The sequence below is a fragment of the Carya illinoinensis genome, chromosome 12 (genome assembly GCF_018687715.1).
Source record: "Carya illinoinensis cultivar Pawnee chromosome 12, C.illinoinensisPawnee_v1, whole genome shotgun sequence".
In the NCBI taxonomy this organism is placed as follows: domain Eukaryota; kingdom Viridiplantae; phylum Streptophyta; class Magnoliopsida; order Fagales; family Juglandaceae; genus Carya; species Carya illinoinensis.
The window spans coordinates 18265311-18285365 of NC_056763.1; the positions used below are offsets into that span (position 1 = coordinate 18265311).

General features: G+C 33.1%; 1 protein-coding gene across 37 annotated transcripts; it reads left to right on the forward strand.

The window, feature by feature from the left end:
* The first annotated feature begins 1001 nt into the window (after positions 1-1001).
* On the forward strand, positions 1002-15498 carry LOC122290448 (putative disease resistance protein At4g19050). 37 transcript variants are annotated; one of them, XM_043098132.1, is made up of 15 exons: positions 1002-2341; positions 3349-3420; positions 3835-3906; positions 4318-4389; positions 4802-4873; positions 5289-5360; positions 5772-5843; positions 6258-6329; positions 6744-6815; positions 7020-7091; positions 7506-7577; positions 7992-8063; positions 9839-9904; positions 10376-14558; positions 15348-15498. In XM_043098132.1, the coding sequence occupies exons 1-15, from the start codon at positions 2293-2295 to the stop codon at positions 15361-15363; spliced, it is 5106 nt and encodes a 1701-aa protein (XP_042954066.1). In that variant the 5' UTR covers positions 1002-2292; the 3' UTR covers positions 15364-15498. The 37 variants fall into 37 exon arrangements, with proteins under 37 accessions (XP_042954066.1, XP_042954068.1, XP_042954067.1 ...); XM_043098134.1 differs by having other exon boundaries at positions 7053-7091; XM_043098133.1 differs by having other exon boundaries at positions 10376-14579; positions 15348-15483.
* The last annotated feature ends 4557 nt before the right edge of the window (positions 15499-20055 follow it).

The window sequence follows — 20055 nt, forward strand, 5'->3', positions numbered from 1 at the left end:
CATCGAGTTATTATGGATGCGAATGGACAAATATGATAGACTGTTTGCACGAATTGCATCCAAATAAGGTTATTTTGCATCAAGTTATTATGGATGCAAATGTCCATTCGCATCCAAACACATCAGTGGTTGGGATGACTAATTCCAACCAATTTTGGATTTTTTTGCAGCAGATAAAAATCGATGCAAAAGGTAAGGTATTAGCAACCATTTCATCAAATGGATGCTGAAATTAAAAAATAACCAAATAATTGCATCCAACTGTCAACGATAAAAAATCGATGCAAAAAAATATTTGCATCGATTTTTCCTTATTTTTACAATTAAAACAAGCGATGCAAATGACCATATTCCTTGTAGTGATTTGATTAGAAATTTTTCATCTTGAAAGCCAGATGAATAATTTTAAATAAAAATTAAAATTTCACATTTAACATAGTAATTGATATTATTTCTATTATATTATAAATAAATAAATATTTTAATTTTAATTTTAATTTTTTTTGCCATAGACCTCTATTTATGTTGCGTCGAACCCTTAAAATTAATCCACATGAACTTTCCGTTGTTTCTGAAGCCACTCTTCTACTTAGTTGCAACCTAGCAAGGTTTAGTACCATATAGATCATCAGCTAGGTGAGTGTAAAAGACAAAGAAAATCTTTCTGTTGGAACACTTGCTTTGAGCATAAGGCAATCCGGATCCCTTGATCCCCCCACCCCCAAAAGTAGAAGTTTGTGTAAAGATGAAACCCTAGGAGAGGTGTAAAGACGAAACTCTAGGAGAGGAAGATTCTCGAATGTTGAGAGAAAATGTAAAATGATTTTATTGATCTGAATCAACTGTACAAAAATCGGTAAAGATAAAGTAAAAGTAGAGTATTTATATTATGTACAAAATAATCAAGTAAATGTACATATGACACGTGTGTAAAATATATGTGTAATAGTTTGGTTTCTAGGGTTTCTTGGGACCGAAGCAACGACTCATGAACATAAACATAGTGAAAAACAATTAATAATAGAACTTGTCCCGGTTGTCTTGATCTTGTGCTGTTCTTTTCCTTTCTCTTTAATCAGATCCATTGCTTTCATTCATGTGTTGGTAATTGATTCGTTGCTTGTTCGATTAATTGCTTCATCTTTTGGTCTACTTATTTGCGATAGTTTGGTTTCTATGGTTTCTTGGAACCGAAGAACCGACTCATGAACATAAACATAGTGAAAAACAATTAATAATAGAACTTGTCCCGGTTGTCTTGATCTTGTGCTGTTCTTTTCCTTTCTCTTTAATCAGATCCATTGCTTTCATTCATGTGTTGGTAATTGATTCGTTGCTTGTTCGATTAATTGCTTCATCTTTTGGTCTACTTATTTGCGATAGTTTGGTTTCTATGGTTTCTTGGAACCGAAGAACCGACTCATGAACATAAACATAGTGAAAAAAAATTAATAATAGTACTTGTCCTGGTTGTCTTGATCTTGTGCTGTCATTTTCCTTTCTCTTTATTCAGATCCATTGCTTTAATTCATGTGTTGGTAATTGATTCGTTGCTTGTTCAATTAATTGCTGCTTCTTTTGATATGCTTATTCGTGATAGTTTGGTTTCTATGGTTTCTTGGAACTGAAGAACCGACTGATCATGAACATAAACATAGTGAAAAATAACTAATAAAAGTACTTGTCCTAGTTGTCTTGATCTTGTGCTGTCATTTTCCTTTCTTTTTATTCAGAGTCATTGCTTTAATTCATGTGTTGGTAATTGATTCGTTGCTTGTTTGATTAATTGCTGCTTCTTTTGATCTATTTATTCGTGATAGTTTGGTTTCTAGGGCTTCTTGGAACCCAAGCAACTACTCATGAACATAAACATAGTGATAAACAATTAATAATAGTACTTGTCGTGGTTGTCTTGATCTTGTGCTGTCATTTTCCTTTCTCTTTATTCAGATCCATTACTTTCATTCATGTGTTGGTATTTGATTCGTTGCTTGTTCGATTAATTGCTGCTTCTTTTGATCTGCTTATTCTCCTATAATATTCGTGTCTCTAATTCATTCATTCTCGTGGGCTTTACAGCTCTTTAAATTAAAGGGGAAGCAATTGTAAAGATAATGAAATCTTCCATGTTAAGATTAATTTTAGCTTGAAGTTTGTAATTTCAGATCTAATGTAATTGCCATTGCATGCCTATTTAAAGAGGAGAACCCAAGACAATTTGTTATCGCTTGCCTCCCATAAATACAAAACTACTCTTCTTCCATACAAAAGTTGCAACTTCTTCTCTTTCAAATGGCCGATCAGCAGTCTGCAGAGCGAAGTAATGAAACCAAGTCTAAAGGTATGTACGTTTTTTTTTTTACATGATGATTTGTATCTTTTAGAATTCTTGTCATAAGTAAAACGGATCATATAACATGCGGCTATAGTTATAGGGTGATTTTTTTTGTCATTGGAAAAGTAATAGTGTAGTGATTTACGATCCTTTACTGGTGGCCAATTTATTTGCAGCGACAAAAGGTTGCCACAAAAAACTATATTTATGGTGACTTTTCCCTTGTGGCAATGAAAATGCAGCTACAGTTAGAAACTCCTTTTTTGTGACTAAATCTTAGTTGCCACAAATTATTTTGCTGCAAAAGCCTAATTTTTTTATAGTGACGGACATGTATTGTTATCTCTTTGAATATGTCGAACAACAATAAATTATGCTATATAAATTCTGTAGGGTCCATTTTAGGAATTTATCTCTCTCCTAATTTATGTCCTCAAATTCAAATTCATATAAAAAAAATAAAAACAATTGTCCGATTATTTTGCTTATATGCTTGAATATATTGTTTGCTCTCAAAATATCATAATAGTTTTTTTTTGTTTTGGTTGATTGTCTTCTATTTTCCTTTGTGCTTGTGTCTCGATCTGAAAGTTATTCATGAGAGTTTTTGATTTAGTCATTTGTTTAACTTTCGTACATCGTTTTAAGAAAGGTTAAAGCATTTTAATTCTAATGTGCCAATTATTATAGAACTCATTGATCATAATATCAATACTTTTTTTTTTTTTTATAACGATAATCTTTTATTATTATGGAACACACGTGTGATAAATTCAATATGTCATAAGCTATTCTTACAAATCTAGGTCATCAACTTTTACTAAGAGAATTTGTTATGGCTGGTTTGCTATGGGAGTAACTATTTGCTTCGAAAACAGACTTATTTTAACAGAAAATAGTCGTTTTCACAAGAAATACTTATTAACAAATAAACAGTTTTCTTGTACTCATCTATTATATATTAATTGAGTGGTTTTAATTAATTTGTTGCATCAAATCAATTATGCCTCCAGAAATTGCCACGAAAGATAGCGGACATCCAACAGAGTCAGCTGAAGGAAACAAGGAGGTCGCATCCACAAAAGGTAATTTTCATTAAGCAGCATTAATGCCATCTCAAGTAGCTAGTTAGAAGAAGAAGGATTCAAATGATCTCCTATAGTGTTTAATTGTCTTAATTTTAGAACTTAGAAATAAGTAATCTTCCAATAATCCTTTCATCTCTTTTATTATTATGGAACACACGAGTGATAAATTCAATATGTCATAAGCTATTCTTACAAATCTAGGTCATCAACTTTTACCAAGAGAATTTGTTATGGATTGTGTGCTATGAGAATAACTATTTGCTACGAAAACAGACTTATTTTAACAGAAAATAGTCGTTTTCACATAAAATAATTATTAACAAATAAACAGTTTTCTTGTACTCATCTATTATATATTAATTATTCAGTGGTTTTAGCTAATTTGTTGCATCACATCAATTATGCTTCCAGAAATTGCCAGGAAAGATAGCGGAAATCCAACAGAGTCAGCTGAAGGAAACAAGGAGGTCGCATCCACAAAAGGTAATTTTCATTAAGCAGCATTAATGCCATCTCAAGTAGGTAGTTAGAAGAAGAATGATTTAGATGATCTCCTGCAGTGTTTAATTGACTTAATTTTAGAACTTAGAAATAAGTACTCTTACAATAATCCTTTCATCTCTTTTATTATTATGGAACACATGAGTTATAAATTCAATATGTCATAAGCCATTCTTACAAATCTAGGTCATCAACTTTCACTAAGAGAATTTGTTATGGATTGTTTGCTATGAGAATAACTATTTGCTACGAAAACAGACTTATTTTAACAGAAAATAGTCGTTTTCACAAGAAATAGTTATTAACAAATAAACAGTTTTCTTGTACTCATCTATTATATATTAATTGAGTGGTTTTAATTAATTTGTTGCATCAAATCAATTATGCTTCCAGAAATTGCCAGGAAATATAGCAGAAATCCAACAGAGTTAGCTGAAGGAAACAAGGAGGTCGCATCCACAAAAGGTAATCTTCATTAAGCAGCATTAATGCCATCTCAAGTAGGTAGTTAGAAGAAGAATGATTCAGATGATCTCCTGCAGTGTTTAATTGTCTTAATTTTAGAACCTAGAAATAAGTACTCTTACAATAATCTTTTGATCTCTTTTATTATTATGGAACACACGAGTGATAAATTCAATATCATAAGCTATTCTTACAAATCTAGGTCATCAACTTTTGCTAAGAGAATTTGTTATGGATTGTTTACTATGAGAATAACTATTTGCTACAAAAACAGACTTATTTTAACAGAAAATAGTCGTTTTCACAAGAAATAGTTATTGACAAATAAACAGTTTTCTTGTACTCATCTATTATATATTAATTATTCAGTGGTTTTAATTAATTTGTTGCATCAAATCAATTATGCTTCCAGAAATTGCCAGGAAAGATAGCGGAAATCCAACAGAGTCAGCTGAAGGAAACAAGGAGGTCGCATCCACAAAAGGTAATTTTCATTAAGCAACATTAATGCCATCTCAAGTAGCTAGTTAGAAGAAGAATGATTCACACGATCTCCTGTAGTGTTGAATTGTCTTAATTTTAGAACTTAGAAATAAGTACTCTTACAATAATCCTTTGATCTCTTTTATTATTATGGAACACACGAGTGATAAATTCAATATGTCATAAGCTATTCTTACAAATCTAGGTCATCAACTTTCACTAAGAGAATTTGTTATGGATTGTTTGCTATGAGAATAACTATTTGCTACAAAAATAGACTTATTTTAACAGAAAATAGTCGTTTTCACAGGAAATAGTTATTAACAAATAAACAGTTTTCTTGTACTCATCTATTATATATTAATTATTCAGTGGTTTTAATTAATTTGTTGCATCACAAATAATTATGCTTCCAGAAATTTCCAGGAAAGATAGCATAAATCCAAGAGAGTTAGCTAAAGGAAACAAGGAGGTCGCATCCACAAAAGGTAATCTTCATTAAGCAACATTAATGCATCTCAAGTAGGTAGTTAGAAGAAGAATGATTCAGATGATCTCCTGCAGTGTTTAATTGCCTTAATTTTAGAACTTAGAAATAAGTACTCTTACAATAATTCTTTGATCTCTTTTATTATTATGGAACACACGAGTGATAAATTCAATACCATAAGCTATTCTTACAAATCTAGGTCATCAACTTTTGCTAAGAGAATTTGTTATGGATTGTTTACTATGAGAATAACTATTTGCTACGAAAACAGACTTATTTTAACAGAAAATAGTCGTTTTCACAAGAAATAGTTATTAACAAATAAACAGTTTTCTTGTACTCATCTATTATATATTAATTATTCAGTGGTTTTAATTAATTTGTTGCATCAAATCAATTATGCTTCCAGAAATTGCCAGGAAAGATAGCGGAAATCCAACAGAGTCAGCTGAAGGAAACAAGGAGGTCGCCTCCACAAAAGGTAATTTTCATTAAGCAGCATTAATGCCATCTCAAGTAGCTAGTTAAAAGAAGAAGGATTCAAATGATCTCTTGCAATGTTTAATTGTCTTAATTTTAGAACTTAGAAATAAGTACTCTTACAATAATTCTTTGATCTCTTTTATTATTATGGAACACACGAGTGATAAATTCAACATGTCATAAGCTATTCTTACAAATCTAGGTCATCGACTTTTACTAAGAGAATTTGTTATGGATTGTGTGCTATGAGAATAACTATTAGCTACGAAAACAGACTTATTTTAACAAAAAATAGTCGTTTTCACATAAAATAATTATTAACAAATAAACATTTTTCTTGTACTCATCTATTATATATTAATCATTCGGTGGTTTTAGCTAATTTGTTGCATCACATCAATTATGCTTCCAGAAATTGCCAGGAAAGATAGCGGAAATCCAACAGAGTTAGCTGAAGGAAACAAGGAGGTCACATCCACAAAAGGTAATTTTCATTAAGCAGCATTAATGCCATCTCAAGTAGGTAGTTAGAAGAAGAATGATTCAGATGATCTCCTGCAATGTTGAATTGTCTTAATTTTAGAACTTAGAAATAAGTACTCTTACAATAATCCTTTGATCTCTTTTATTATTATGGAACACACGAGTGATAAATTCAATATGTCATAAGCCATTCTTACAAATCTAGGTCATCAACTTTCACTAAGAGAATTTGTTATGGATTGTTTGCTATGAGAATAACTATTTGCTACAAAAGTAGACTAATTTTAATAGAAAATAGTTGTTTTCACAGGAAATAGTTATTAACAAATAAACAGTTTTCTTGTACTCATCTATTATATATTAATTATTCAGTGGTTTTAATTAATTTGTTGCATCACATCAATTATGCTTCCAGAAATTGCCAGGAAAGATAGCGGAAATCCAACAGAGTTAGCTGAAGGAAACAAGGAGGTCGCATCCACAAAAGGTAATTTTCATTCAGCAGCATTAATGCCATCTCAAGTAGGTAGTTATTAGAAGAATGATTCAGATGATCTCCTGTAGTGTTTAATTGACTTAATTTTAGAACTTCGAAATAAGTACTCTTACAATAATCCTTTCATCTCTTTTATTATTATGGAACACATGAGTGATAAATTCAATATGTCATAAGCTATTCTTACAAATCTAGGTCATCAACTTTTACCAAGAGAATTTGTTACAGAGTTAGCTGAAGGAAACAAGGAGGTCGCATCCACAAAAGGTAATTTTCATTCAGCAGCATTAATGCCATCTCAAGTAGGTAGTTATTAGAAGAATGATTCAGATGATCTCCTGTAGTGTTTAATTGACTTAATTTTAGAACTTCGAAATAAGTACTCTTACAATAATCCTTTCATCTCTTTTATTATTATGGAACACATGAGTGATAAATTCAATATGTCATAAGCTATTCTTACAAATCTAGGTCATCAACTTTTACCAAGAGAATTTGTTATGGATTGTGTGCTATGAGAATAACTATTTGCTACGAAAACAGACTTATTTTAACATAAAATAATCGTTTTCACATAAAATAATTATTAACAAATAAACAGTTTTCTTGTACTCATCTATTATATATTAATTATTCAGTGGTTTTAGCTAATTTGTTGCATCACATCAATTATGCTTCCAGAAATTGCCAGGAAAGATAGCGGAAATCCAACAGAGTCAACTGAAGGAAACAAGGAGGTCGCATCCACAAAAGGTAATTTTCATTAAGCAGCATTAATGCCATCTCAAGTAGGTAGTTAGAAGAAGAATGATTTAGATGATCTCCTGCAGTGTTTAATTGACTTAATTTCAGAACTTAGAAATAAGTACTCTTACAATAATCCTTTCATCTCTTTTATTATTATGGAACACACGAGTGATAAATTCAATATGTCATAAGCTATTCTTACAAATCTAGGTCATCAACTTTTACTAAGAGAATTTGTTATGGATTGTGTGCTATGAGAATAACAATTTGCTACGAAAACAGACTTATTTTAACAGAAAATAGTCGTTTTCACAGAAAATAATTATTAACAAATAAACAGTTTTCTTGTACTCATCTATTATATATTAATTATTCAGTGGTTTTAGCTAATTTGTTGCATCACATCAATTATGCTTCCAGAAATTGCCAGGAAAAATAGCGGAAATCCAATAGAGTCAGCTGATGGAAACAAGGAGGTCGCATCTACAAAAGGTAATCTTCATTAAGCAGCATTAATGCCATCTCAAGTAGCTAGTTAGAAGAAGAAGAATTCAGATGATCTCCTGCAGTGTTTAATTGTCTTAATTTTAGAACTTAGAAGTAACTCTTACAATAATCCTATGATCTCTTTTATTATTATGGAACACACGAATGATAAATTCAATATGTCATAAACCATTCTTACAAATTGCTTTTTTATTTTTAGTTTGTAAAAAAATAAAAATAATGCTAAGTATTAGCCTCAAATAGACAAGTCTGATACAAGCTCTTTGAAAAAAATTGAATTTTACTGATAAAGAATATATATATATATATATATATATATTTTACATTTTTTTTAAGTGGAGTCTATTTTTTTACAAGAATTTTTATGAGATTTATTTATTTGAGATATATACAAATTATTTCTTTAAAAGTAGTTATGATATTGCTTGATTTTGTCGTTATGTTTTCACTAATTTTTAAATTAAGAGCATATATGCGTATTTTCATGACATCATGCAAACACTTAAGATGGAGAAATCATTTCAAGAATCCGATAAGATAGTAAAAAATCAAATATATGTAAAGAATAAATCAAAACACAAAACTAAAAATTAACGTTTGGAAATAATTCTCTTATCATATTATTTCATCTCATCATATTTATTTTTCAAATATCACTTAAATATAAGCATTTTTAAAATAACTATTATAATTTTTCCAAACTTGCAAATAAAAAATGCAAGATATACAAAGCAAAACTACAAATACAACTTTCAGAATATATATAAGAAATATATAAAAGATATAAATATATAAAAAAAAATTCAAAACTAATAGAATAATAAAATTTTAATAGAATGATTCTATTATTATTAACAAAAGTGTTTTTTTATTCTTAAGTCGGTATGTAAAGCACATCATTTATATTATTTAAATTGTAAGATTTGATTTGTAAGACTCAACTTTTAAAATTTATCTTTCAAATTACATTATATCATATAAGGAGTGTGCAATGTAGATGCCTTAAAATATTATTTATAGTTTCTTAAAAAAAGTAGTTCCAACAAGTTTCTTTTTTAATTTTTAACTTTTACCATTTATAGTTTAAATGTTTTAAATTCTGTTTTTAGATTTTCTATAATTTTATAATTTTTCTATTTTTCAAATTTTTAATTTCTTTCAAAGGCATTTATGTGAGACATTTTTATGGAGGGATACAATGAAAGTTTTTGGTAGTTTGGAGGGATATGGTTGCCAAAATTAATAATTTAGGGGAGTCATTATGAATTGAGTGATAGTTTAAAGAGGGTTTGTGCATTTTACCTAAACATTTTATTTTAATATTAATTCGTACATTACAAGATATTTGTTTATTTGTTATTAGTTTTTTTTTAAATGACTTTTTAAATTAATGAGTCTATTTTTATCATTAATAGTAATTTTCATTAAAAATAGTTCGTTATAAATACTTATAATTTTTCTATACGTTAGTTATAAATCATGATTATGAATTGAGTGATCAATCATAGTTTAAATTTATCACTCCCAAGATTTTTTAAAGCGATCGAAATGATTATTCCATTCTATCTCTATAATTTTAGTTTGAGATGCGTATAATGTGTAATTAGTAGCGATCGATCATCTGTCATATTACCATTCAAGTACATTAATGCCATGAAAATCGAGGTCATCTACTACTTTTACATGCAACTCATCATCGTGTTATATATTAATTCAGTGATTTTAACTAATTTGTTGCATCAAATCAATTATGCTTCCAGAAATTGCTAGCCAAAATCCAACAGAGTCAGCTGCAAGAAACAAGGACGACGTCAAATCCACGGAAGGTAATTTTCATTAGGCAGCATTAATGCCATCTCAAGTAACTAGTTAGAAGAAGGATTTAGATCATGATCTCCTCAAGTGTTTAATTGTCTTCATTTTCATTATATTTCTTTATTATTTACTATAAGAATGGATTCATTTTCGTTGCAAATGGTATTTTTCTTTTGCAAATACGTAATCACGAATAAGCTTTTTGATTATAGTAACTCATTCAAGAAGTATAAACTAAGGAAGAAAAATATTATTCGTAGAAATATGTAGTTTTTTGAAAGTGTAGTTTTCAACAATTTAGTATCAGTGTAGAAGATGGAGATTTTAGTGATTTCCACATAACACAAGATGAATCATGAAATATAGGTTTTCGGCTCCTATTTGCAAGCTCTTTAATATGTAGTACTTCGCAAGGTTTTTATACTTTTCTTTCTGTTTTTTTCTCCTAAATAATGTTGGTATTTTTTTTTTTTTATTACAAGAAAACGATTTCGAGAATTATATAATGGAGCAGTTGGAGGACGAAAATGTGGAAACCATTGCCCTGGAGGGGGAAGCAGGAGTAGGGAAAACATGGAAGGCTAGAAAAAGCAATGATTTTATCATCAATTCTGAGAACCACTTCTATGGAAATCTTTGGATATCTATGAACAAAGAGCACGACAAAAGGTTCCTTTATGATGTCCTTGCCCATCAGTTGTCCGTACAAGCAAGTACCGATGATTATCAAGAAGGTAATGACGAAAAGAAATCGGAAGAGTTAGTAAGGAAGATAACAAATATGCTCGTGGAAAGGAAAAGCAAGGAATCGGAAGTGTTGGAGATAACTAAGATGCTCAGGGAAATGGAACTCAAGAAAATGGAAGAGTTGGTAAGCGAGATACCTAAGAAGCTCAGGGGAATAGAAAGCAACAACTTGGAAGTGTTGGTGATAACTAAGATGGTCAGGGAAATGGAGAGCAAGAAAACGGAAGAGTTGAAAAGGAAGATAACTCAGAAGCTCGGAGAAATGGAAGAGAAGAAACTCTGGGAGATGGCAAAAAAAAAGAAATCCGGAGGATCAGATAGACTTTCTGATAACAAAGTATTTCAGAGTAATGATCGACTGGAAGATCAGAAGCCGAAAACTGAGAAGTCAATTAAAAGTGTCTGGAAAAAGAAGGAAAAAAATAAGACTGTTGGGTTACCGATTAATGAGAAGTCTGGAGGACATATATCATCTTCTAAAGAAAAACTATTTCTTTTAGTAATTCTGGATGATATTCGTAGTGACAGTACTTATGAAGAGGGAACTAGGGCTGAATTGGAAACGTTGCTGCCAAAGGAATCTAGGCCCAAGTTTTTAGTCACAAGAAGAAGGGACACAGTGAGCAAGGACGAGAAAATATTGAAGAATGGGGAACTGATCATTGATATTGAGCCCTTGCGAGAAAAAGAGTCAGGGACTCTATTTAAGAAACTTCTCAAAACTTCAATTCTCCATGAGGAAAGTTTTGTAGCAAGCATTGAGAAAATTGCCCAAAAGAGCAATGGTTTGCCAATTGCAGTAGTCAAACTGGTAGTAGAAGCCTTAAATCTATCAGGAGCAAATGATCTAGAGCTTTTGAAATTGGAAAATGCTCTGAAACAAATAGCTAATTATAAGGAAGCAGATAAATGCACAAGTTCGCTCTTGCGCTTAGCAATTCACATGTTGCATGGAAGTGATCATGGATCTTGCAGTACCCCAGGAAACGACACTTTGGTCAATTGCTATTGGCATAGCTGGGAATTCATAAGCAGACATGGTGCAATAGATTACAATGTGTTGATATTCAGCTGGATATTGGAAGGATATTTCGGTTCTGCCGATCATATTAAGCAGTCATATGAAGAAGGGCATCGTGTGTTGATGAAACTAATAGGATGTGGGTTGCTGAAAATGCTAGAAGATAATCTTATTATGATGGAAGAATTGGTTCTTTCCATTCCTGATTGTCGTCGTGATGGATATGAGCAGAGATCAGTCCTGGGATTAGCTCGTGTTCTTGACGAAAGCATTTGGAAAGGATTTGGGACACTTGCACCTTCAGATTATATGATAAAGACACCAAAAAGAGGCCCAAAAAAAGATAAATATATTTCCACTCTCCTCATTCATGGAAGTAGTCTCTGCAGGGAAGACCTAGATTTATACTTCGAGGAGAAGCTAGGACTCCAAAATCTTGCCATTTTCAATCCCAGGTTCGATTCAATCCCTCGATTATTGTCTAAAATGGAAGAGCTTTGTGTGTTGATTCTCAGAGGTTGTGATCAATTGCAAGAGATCGATGCCATCCAAAACCTGAAATCACTGACAGTTCTGGAGATATCCGATGCTAACTTCTTAGAAAAGAAAGAAAAGATCACTGGCGATCTTTTTAAGGAAATGACTAATCTTCAGACCCTTAACTTGTGTGCAGTCTCCATCAAAATGCTTCCTTCCTCTCTTTCTAACCTGAAACAACTACGTTGGCTCATCCTTAGGAGGTGCCCTTTTTTGGAAAGCTTGCCAAATCTAAAAGAACTTACAAATCTCGAGGTGCTTGATCTTTCTGGTTCTACATCTTTGCTAAATATTACAGACAAAACCTTCTCCCATCTCAAGAAAATCCAATTCCTTGATTTTTCCCATACCTCAATTAAAAGACTTCCATTCCTTTGCAACCTTGGCAACCTTGAAAATCTCACTCAACTCTTGTTGCGCAACTGTAAGTTAAATAGATTGCCTTCCTTTAAAGCCTTACCTGCTCTTCAGTGTATTGATATCTCAGCTTCTAATTCTAATATGTTAAAGGATATCAAAGAAGACTTTTTTGAAAATAAGGATAAACTCAAGATCCTTCATTTGTCCAAGACTGAAATCAGCCGTTTGCCTTCCAATTTTGGCAACTTTCCAAATCTTGAGCTGCTTGATCTTTCTGATTCCTCCAAATTGGTTACAATCCCAGAAAATGCCTTCAAAAACATGGGTTGCCTCCGTCATCTCAACCTCTCAAACACAAAACTTGAAAGTCTACCAAAAATATCCAACCTTGTTAACCTTCGACAGCTCTTTCTTGAGAATTGTGCACTACATAAATTACCAAAAATGGAAGGAGTTACAAGACTTGAGGAGCTTCATCTTTCTAATGCTTCTAGTCTAGTTGAGATTGAAGATCAATCATTTGATTATCTGAGCCATATTTATCTTCTTGATTTCTCACATACCAAAATTAAAACTCTACCATCACTGGCCAAGCTCAATAACCTTCGTTCTCTCAACCTTTCGGGAACAAGACTTACATTTCCTTGCATTTCCAGTCTCACCAACCTCACTCAGCTTTCACTTCGAGGTTGTTCAATCTCAGATCAATCAGAGCCAAATTTTGGAGAACATAAAAAGCTCGAGGTTTTGGATCTATCAGAGATCACAGGAATCACGTCTCTATCAACATTGAACAATCTTACCAGTCTTCGGGAGCTCAAGTTGAGAGGGTGTTCGAAGTTGGAGCAGCTTCAACATTTGGAATCGCTTGCTCATTTAGAGGTTCTTGATTTGTGGGAGACGGGAATCAAGCAATTTCCCAAAGAGATTTGTAAGTTGACTCAGTTGAAGCACCTAGATCTGCCAAAGGGTATAATGGGTATTCAAGAATCTGACTTGCAGAAGATGGAGCCCGAATTTCACTTTTATGTTTTCCCTGAGCAAGGCAAAGCTGGGGACATCCATTGGCACAAAGTTGATCCTAACTTCAGAAGAATTTACTTCAACACTCTATCTTTACCTGGGGAGTGTCGCCAGTTTTTGGAAATCATTGGGTCTATTGAGGTTAAGGATGTCCTCAAGAAAGCTGCATATATATCTTTGATTGGAAATAAGTTCATCACACGATTATCAGATCTTGGTGTGGAAAATGTGGATGCAATGAAAGGTTGTTGGCTACAGAGGTGCCCGGAAATGGAGACATTATGTTTGGAAGAAGAAATAGAAGACAAAACGGTGGGAAATCTAGAGATTTTGTGGGTATCAAACCTTCCCAAATTGAAGGATTTATGCAGCGGGATACAGCCAGCAGGTGGGGGCTTTAAAAATCTAACAGAAATGTATCTAGATTGTTGCCCATTGATTAAATCTGTCTTTCATTCTTCCCAATTCCCGGAAAAGCTTAAGATCCTCCAAATCAAATTCTGTGAGGATTTAGAAATACTGTTTGAGCCGAATACCTTGGATAAAGCTGGAAATCTAGAGATTTTGCGGGCATCAAACCTTCCCAAATTGAAGGATTTATGCAGCGGGATACATACAGCAGGTGGGGGCTTTAAAAATCTAACAGAAATGTATCTAGATTGTTGCCCATTGATTAAATATGTCTTTCATTCATCCCAATTCCCGGAAAAGCTTAAGATCCTCCGGATCAAATTCTGTAAGGATTTAAAAAGACTATTCGAGCAGAATAATGTCTTGGACGCTGATAAAAAATGGAGTTTACAGAAATTGCATTTGGTGGAACTGCCCAAGTTGACTGAGATGGGGGTGCCAGAGTCGAAGAAGATTCGTGATGTATTTCCATCACTAGAAGCAATCACAGTGAAGGAATGCCCAATGCTGGAGATCATGTCGGAAAAAATAAAGGAGGCAAATTGTAACAACGTTGAAGAAGATTGGTAAGAGAACCATCCAACTAGGTATGAGAACATGTATTGAAAGAATTACAATAAAATTATTTCCCTTTTCTTTTTTTTTTCCTTTTTTTTTTTTGGAAAATTTTATTTTCTGTATTGTGAGTGAGATTTGAATTATCACTACTCAAATGTAGTCATCTTTTGATTATTGAAATTTCTCATATATTCCTTTGCTTTTGAGAATTTCTGTATCATATTATCATATCTTCATACTATATATATTTTTCCACTGGAAATAACAAAATGCACACCATATACATATATATACACTTACACAATCACCAGTATATTCCCTAAGTCAGATTTCTAGTTATGCCGCTTGTTCTCTTTGTAACTCCTTTTACATTAACTATATTTTGAATGAATAATAATAGTTACTTTGCAACTTATTTTATAAAAACACCATTCATTTATCAAAATGATTGTAAAAATAGTTGATGAGAGAAGGGAAATCTTCGCATTGCAGTAAAATGTGATTAGTATTAGGGAGGTGGGTCTTAAGCATTACTTTCTGTAACTTTGATACTCTTTCCTTCCACACCATGTAAAAGCGTAATTGAAATTGAAGCTGCTTTTCGATCTCATTCTTTTCCTTAGTTACTTGTTCTACTTTGCTTGTTGGATTTGTTTGGTTTTTCCTTTCGGGATTGATTAGCATGTAGTAGCCTATACGCTGGGTATTTATTTGAATAATTTTTATATCCAAATCCCTTTTTTTATAGATTGTATATAGAATTTTTTTTAAATAGTTATTTTTTTTAATACATATAGGAATATACAACTATAATATCCAAGCAAGGCCCAAGCCTGTGTGATGGAGATTCAAGACGAGCCATTCGTAATGTCACTAGGAAGGCTAGGCGTGCTGAGGATAGGAGGGCTGCATTTGGTAGCATGCATGGCTCGGGTGGTGAGGCGTTGGGCGTCCAAGGCAAGTGCAACTAGAGGAGTTTTATGTGTGGCCAATTTCTTGATTTTAGGGGTTGGATGACAAGAAAGTTGCATGAGAAGATGACAAGATCCTAAAGAATAGGGGTGGAGGCACCAATCATGGTGGTGGCCGACCATGATCATTATATTTAGGGATTTATTTCATTTTAATATGTTTTGTTATTTCCTATTTTAATTCCTAGTTTATTTCCTAGTTATTTCATTTATTTTAGAGATTTGATTCTATTTCCTTTAAATTGGGAATTGATGTATGTTGGGATGAGATCTAGATCTGGATAGATCTAGATCTCTTGTGGCTGAAACCCTAGAGGTTTCTATATATAGGGTTCGGCCATGCATGTTTATTCAATCAATTGTTATGTTATTTTCCATGAATGAGAGTTTTCTCTTCAATACATTTGAGAGTTAAGTGCTAGCCTGAGTTAGGCTTAATTTTTACCATCAAACCTAATTAGACTTTTTTGTCCCCCCCCCCCCCCCCCCGGCTGGTGGCGAAGGTTTCTGTTTTCTCTCCTCCCTGTTCACTCGTTCTCATGCCACTTCATTTTTTCCCACTCCCAAATTCTCTCTCAACAATTTTCTTTGTCTCTCACTTGTTCCTGCGTTTGGGTACTGTTTGTTGTTGCTCACCGCCACCTCTAATTCTAGGGTCCTTGTCGTTGATGAGGGTCATTTCATCTGAATTCTTGTTCAGCACCGGTAAGCTCATCATCTCATCACTTTCTCTCTCTGTTTATCTCTCTTCCTCTGCCTCGAGATTTATTTGTTCTTCGTTATAGACCCAGTACGTCGCGGCCTCTGTGTGTGGGTTCTATTGTCGGAGCTTCTGTCTCTGTTCTGCACTATTGATTTCCATGCCAGTAGGCCCTGTTGTCTCGGTCCATACCTCTCTCTGTAGTATTTCTCTTTGTACATGCTCTCTCTCTCTCTCTAACCTCTCGGGCTCTCACTCATGTAGTCTCATTTGTTTTGAACCATCATGGATGAAGGCCACTGGAGACAACCTTTCACTGCCAAGGTAATCTCTCTTTTTTACTTGTTTGATTTGAGTCTATTCCATCACGTGGCATCCCCAAATCCAAAACTCAAATATTAATATGCAATGTTATGTGTGACATGAATGATTAGTGGTTGCTGGAATTTAATGAATTATTTTTTAATTATAGAACCTATAGGTTGTGTTATTTCTTGTTGGGTTGTTGTTTTGGAGAGTCTCTTGGTTGTGTTAGGTGGACAAAGAAATGTATGAAGGATGTGTGGCTGTTTGGGGTTGACATGTGGCTGGTTGGGGTTGATGTGCGGTTGTTTGACATGTTGGGGCAAATGTAGGCTTGTTAATTGTTTGATAAAATGATAGTAAATGCTTTTGAATGTGTGGGTTGTTTGCTTGACGTGCGTACTATGATTGGTGAAGTGAATTTTAGGAGGATGAGCTAAACTATTGATGTATTGTTTATTGGAGATTGTGTTGTGTGATTTTAGAAACCGAAGCACTATGATGAAATATTTGTTCATTCTAGGTTGTTTATGAACTCAACTATTAATGGGGTTGTACTATTCTATCATAGGTTTATGGAATTTTTGTTAGCTAGGTTTTTGTGCTTGTGTGGATTATTAACATGTGAGAGAATAGTTTTTTTTTTTATATATATAAGAAAACTTTTATTATTGATCAAGCCAAATTACAAATGCAAATCAGTCTAGAAGACTTGTTGAATACAACTTGGACTTGAGTCCCATCATACATTTGTATGTTCTACATTTCTAGCAAATCTAGCTAGTATGTGTGTAGCTTGTCTGCCTTCGCTGTTTATGTGAGTGATTGAGCAATTTGGTATCCTTCCCATGAGCTGCTTGATATCAGTTACTATGTTGCCAAGACTCGAGCTTAAGGCTTCAGAATTTGTAATATCTTTGACTAAGAGCAGAGAATCACTTTCAATACTTAGTGCTTGTAGACCTAAAGGAATATAGAATTGTAATCCTCTCAGAATTTCAATGATCTCAATTTCTCATGGATCCATCACAGCATGTTCTTTCTTGCTAACTAATATCATACCTTGCCTTCACTATCTCTTAGAATTATGCCCACACCAGCACTGTTTTCTTCATGAAAAGTTGCTCCATCCATATTGAGCTTGACTGTACCCTCATGAGGTGGCTGCTAATGAAGCTGCCTTTTAATACTATCTGGATTGAGACTTTTATTTTCTTCAAATAATTATGAAGAGAGAGCATTACTTGTCCCTTCTTTAACATTCATTTGTTCATCTTCAAAAAGACATAAGTTCCTTCTTCTCCAGCATGCCTATGCAATCATTATAAAGACCTCGATTTCTTCCTTGCTACTACACTCCTGCAATTGAATCATCACATCCATGAACTGTAATGATGTGTGTTCTATTTTTAGAATTGGGAACTATTTTTGCCACATATTCCTTAGCAATGGACATAGATATAAGCAAAGTTGACATGAGTTATTTTCTACTAATTTTCTTCTTTTCAGTTTTCTTTTTTTTGTTGGTAACCCATATAAGCATGCCCTCCAAGCAAATAGTTTAACTTTATGGGGAATTTGTAGCTTCTAGATTACTTTCCAAACATGTTGCTGTCTATTCGTTGTAGAACTCTCCCCCTCTTGTCTTGCGGTGCCCATACTCCTGAACAATTTGTAACCACTTTTCACACTAAAGCGTCCACTCCTCTTCAATTCCCATATCAGTTGAGCCTCATGGTTTCTTGAGCTTATTATTATCTTTAATACCTCACCAGCAGCTGTTGGTGGAAGTAACCTACTCACTTTTAGCACATCCCACCATCCACTATTTAAAACAATTAGAGACTCTACTTTGGCCTAATCATCTCTATTTAGCCCACCAACCAACTGTTTAAGATCTCTAAACCCAAGGATCCATTTATCTTTCCAAATGCTAACCCATCTTTCATTTACAATCCTCCATCTGCACCCCCGAAGGAGTTTACCTTTTACCAACCATATGCCCCTCCAAACATAAGATGGATTGTGTCCCAGCTTTTTGTTTGAAAATCTAACATGAGGAAAATATCGAGCCTTGAAAATCTTGTGGAGTAGGCTATCGTTATTTTGCATAAGTCTCCACCATTGTTTAGCTAATAAGGCAACATTAAAAGTTTTTAGATCTTTAAAGCCCAAACCTCCTTAACATTTAGGAGCACAAATCATCTTCCCACTAACCCTTGGTTTAGGTGGTTGTGATAATGCTTAAGTATGGGCTCAAAAAGTAGGTAACACACTCTGAGAGTCAGATAAGCAGTGTTCCTATGCTAGACTATGCTGGACTTTGCATAAAAATTAAATTGACTGAAGTTGATTTTATGAAAAACTTGCATATTTTATTTTGGAACATTGAAAATAATCTCAATCATTCACTGCACTACTCTTTGTATTCGATTAAGAAAGTGAAATACTTTTCTGTTATAACTGATGTAGACATGAGCATTTTTGATATTCTGATCTCAACTAAGAGTGAATATGCAATATGAAATTTTGTACATGATTTTGTGAATACGATTTGTATTTGTTTAGTACTCTGGTGATGATATGATATGTTGCATCTGAAAAACTTCTAGCATGACATTCTATTTCCGCTTCTGTCACCCTTACCACTGGTGTAAAACCGTGGTCTCTGTCAATATGTTTGGTATTAACATTTTGTTTTTGGCGCACCCACTTTGGAAACAAAATACTTTTCTGCATGGTCTATTATGTGCACACCTGGGGCTCTGAGAATAATAAGAAGAAGATTTCACATTCTATTTCTGATCGATTGACCGTCGGGGTTTGCACAACCCTACCACGAGGGTTAAACATGAAATACATTATGTTATGTTTATGCCAAAGGAATTTTGTATAGGTTTATCATTGTAAATAAATGTTTCTAAAGTTCACTCTAACATTTTGATAATATGTTTATTTTGCATTATGTCATTGGTTCATATTTACATACTAATATTGAAGGTAACTCACCCAATTACCTTCAATATTTTCAGATGATTTTGATGGTTTAGCTGGGAACAAGAATAGGAGGCTTGGGCAGGATTAGTTGAGCAAAGTGGATTTAGTACCAAAGGGTGCTATGATTATTTGAGTTATTTAGCATATTTGATCTTATTTTGTTAACTGGGTTTATTGGGATGTTGACATTTTTATTGAAATTTTGTGGAGTTGGTAATTAATTATGTTTATGTCCTTAGAGCAGCATTCACAACGGCTCAGGTAAAATAAAGTTTTATGTAAAAATAAAGAAAGTTGATCAAAAGTTCCTTCTAATGGATTTTGTATTTTGATCTTTATTTTACACTTTGCTATAGTAACCCTCTAGGTGTAGAGAATACTATTCACAACTCTAAAATATTTTTAATTCTTTTCTCTTTCCTCTAGATGTTTTTCTCCACTGCTTTTGTTTGCTAGTAATTCATTTCAGCCACGTTAATTGGTTGTTTGAATGTGGTGAAGAATAGAAAAGCAGTTAGATCAAAACCTTGTAAT

Bases quoted from the DNA above. Each gene is read 5' to 3' on its own strand.
- LOC122290448 (XM_043098132.1), top strand. From the start codon at position 2,293: ATGGCCGATCAGCAGTCTGCAGAGCGAAGTAATGAAACCAAGTCTAAA. The intron at 4,390-4,801 runs GTAATCTTCATT...TTATGCTTCCAG, and splicing joins GGAGGTCGCATCCACAAAAG to AAATTGCCAGGAAAGATAGC. The intron at 6,816-7,019 runs GTAATTTTCATT...TTACAAATCTAG, and splicing joins GGAGGTCGCATCCACAAAAG to GTCATCAACTTTTACCAAGA.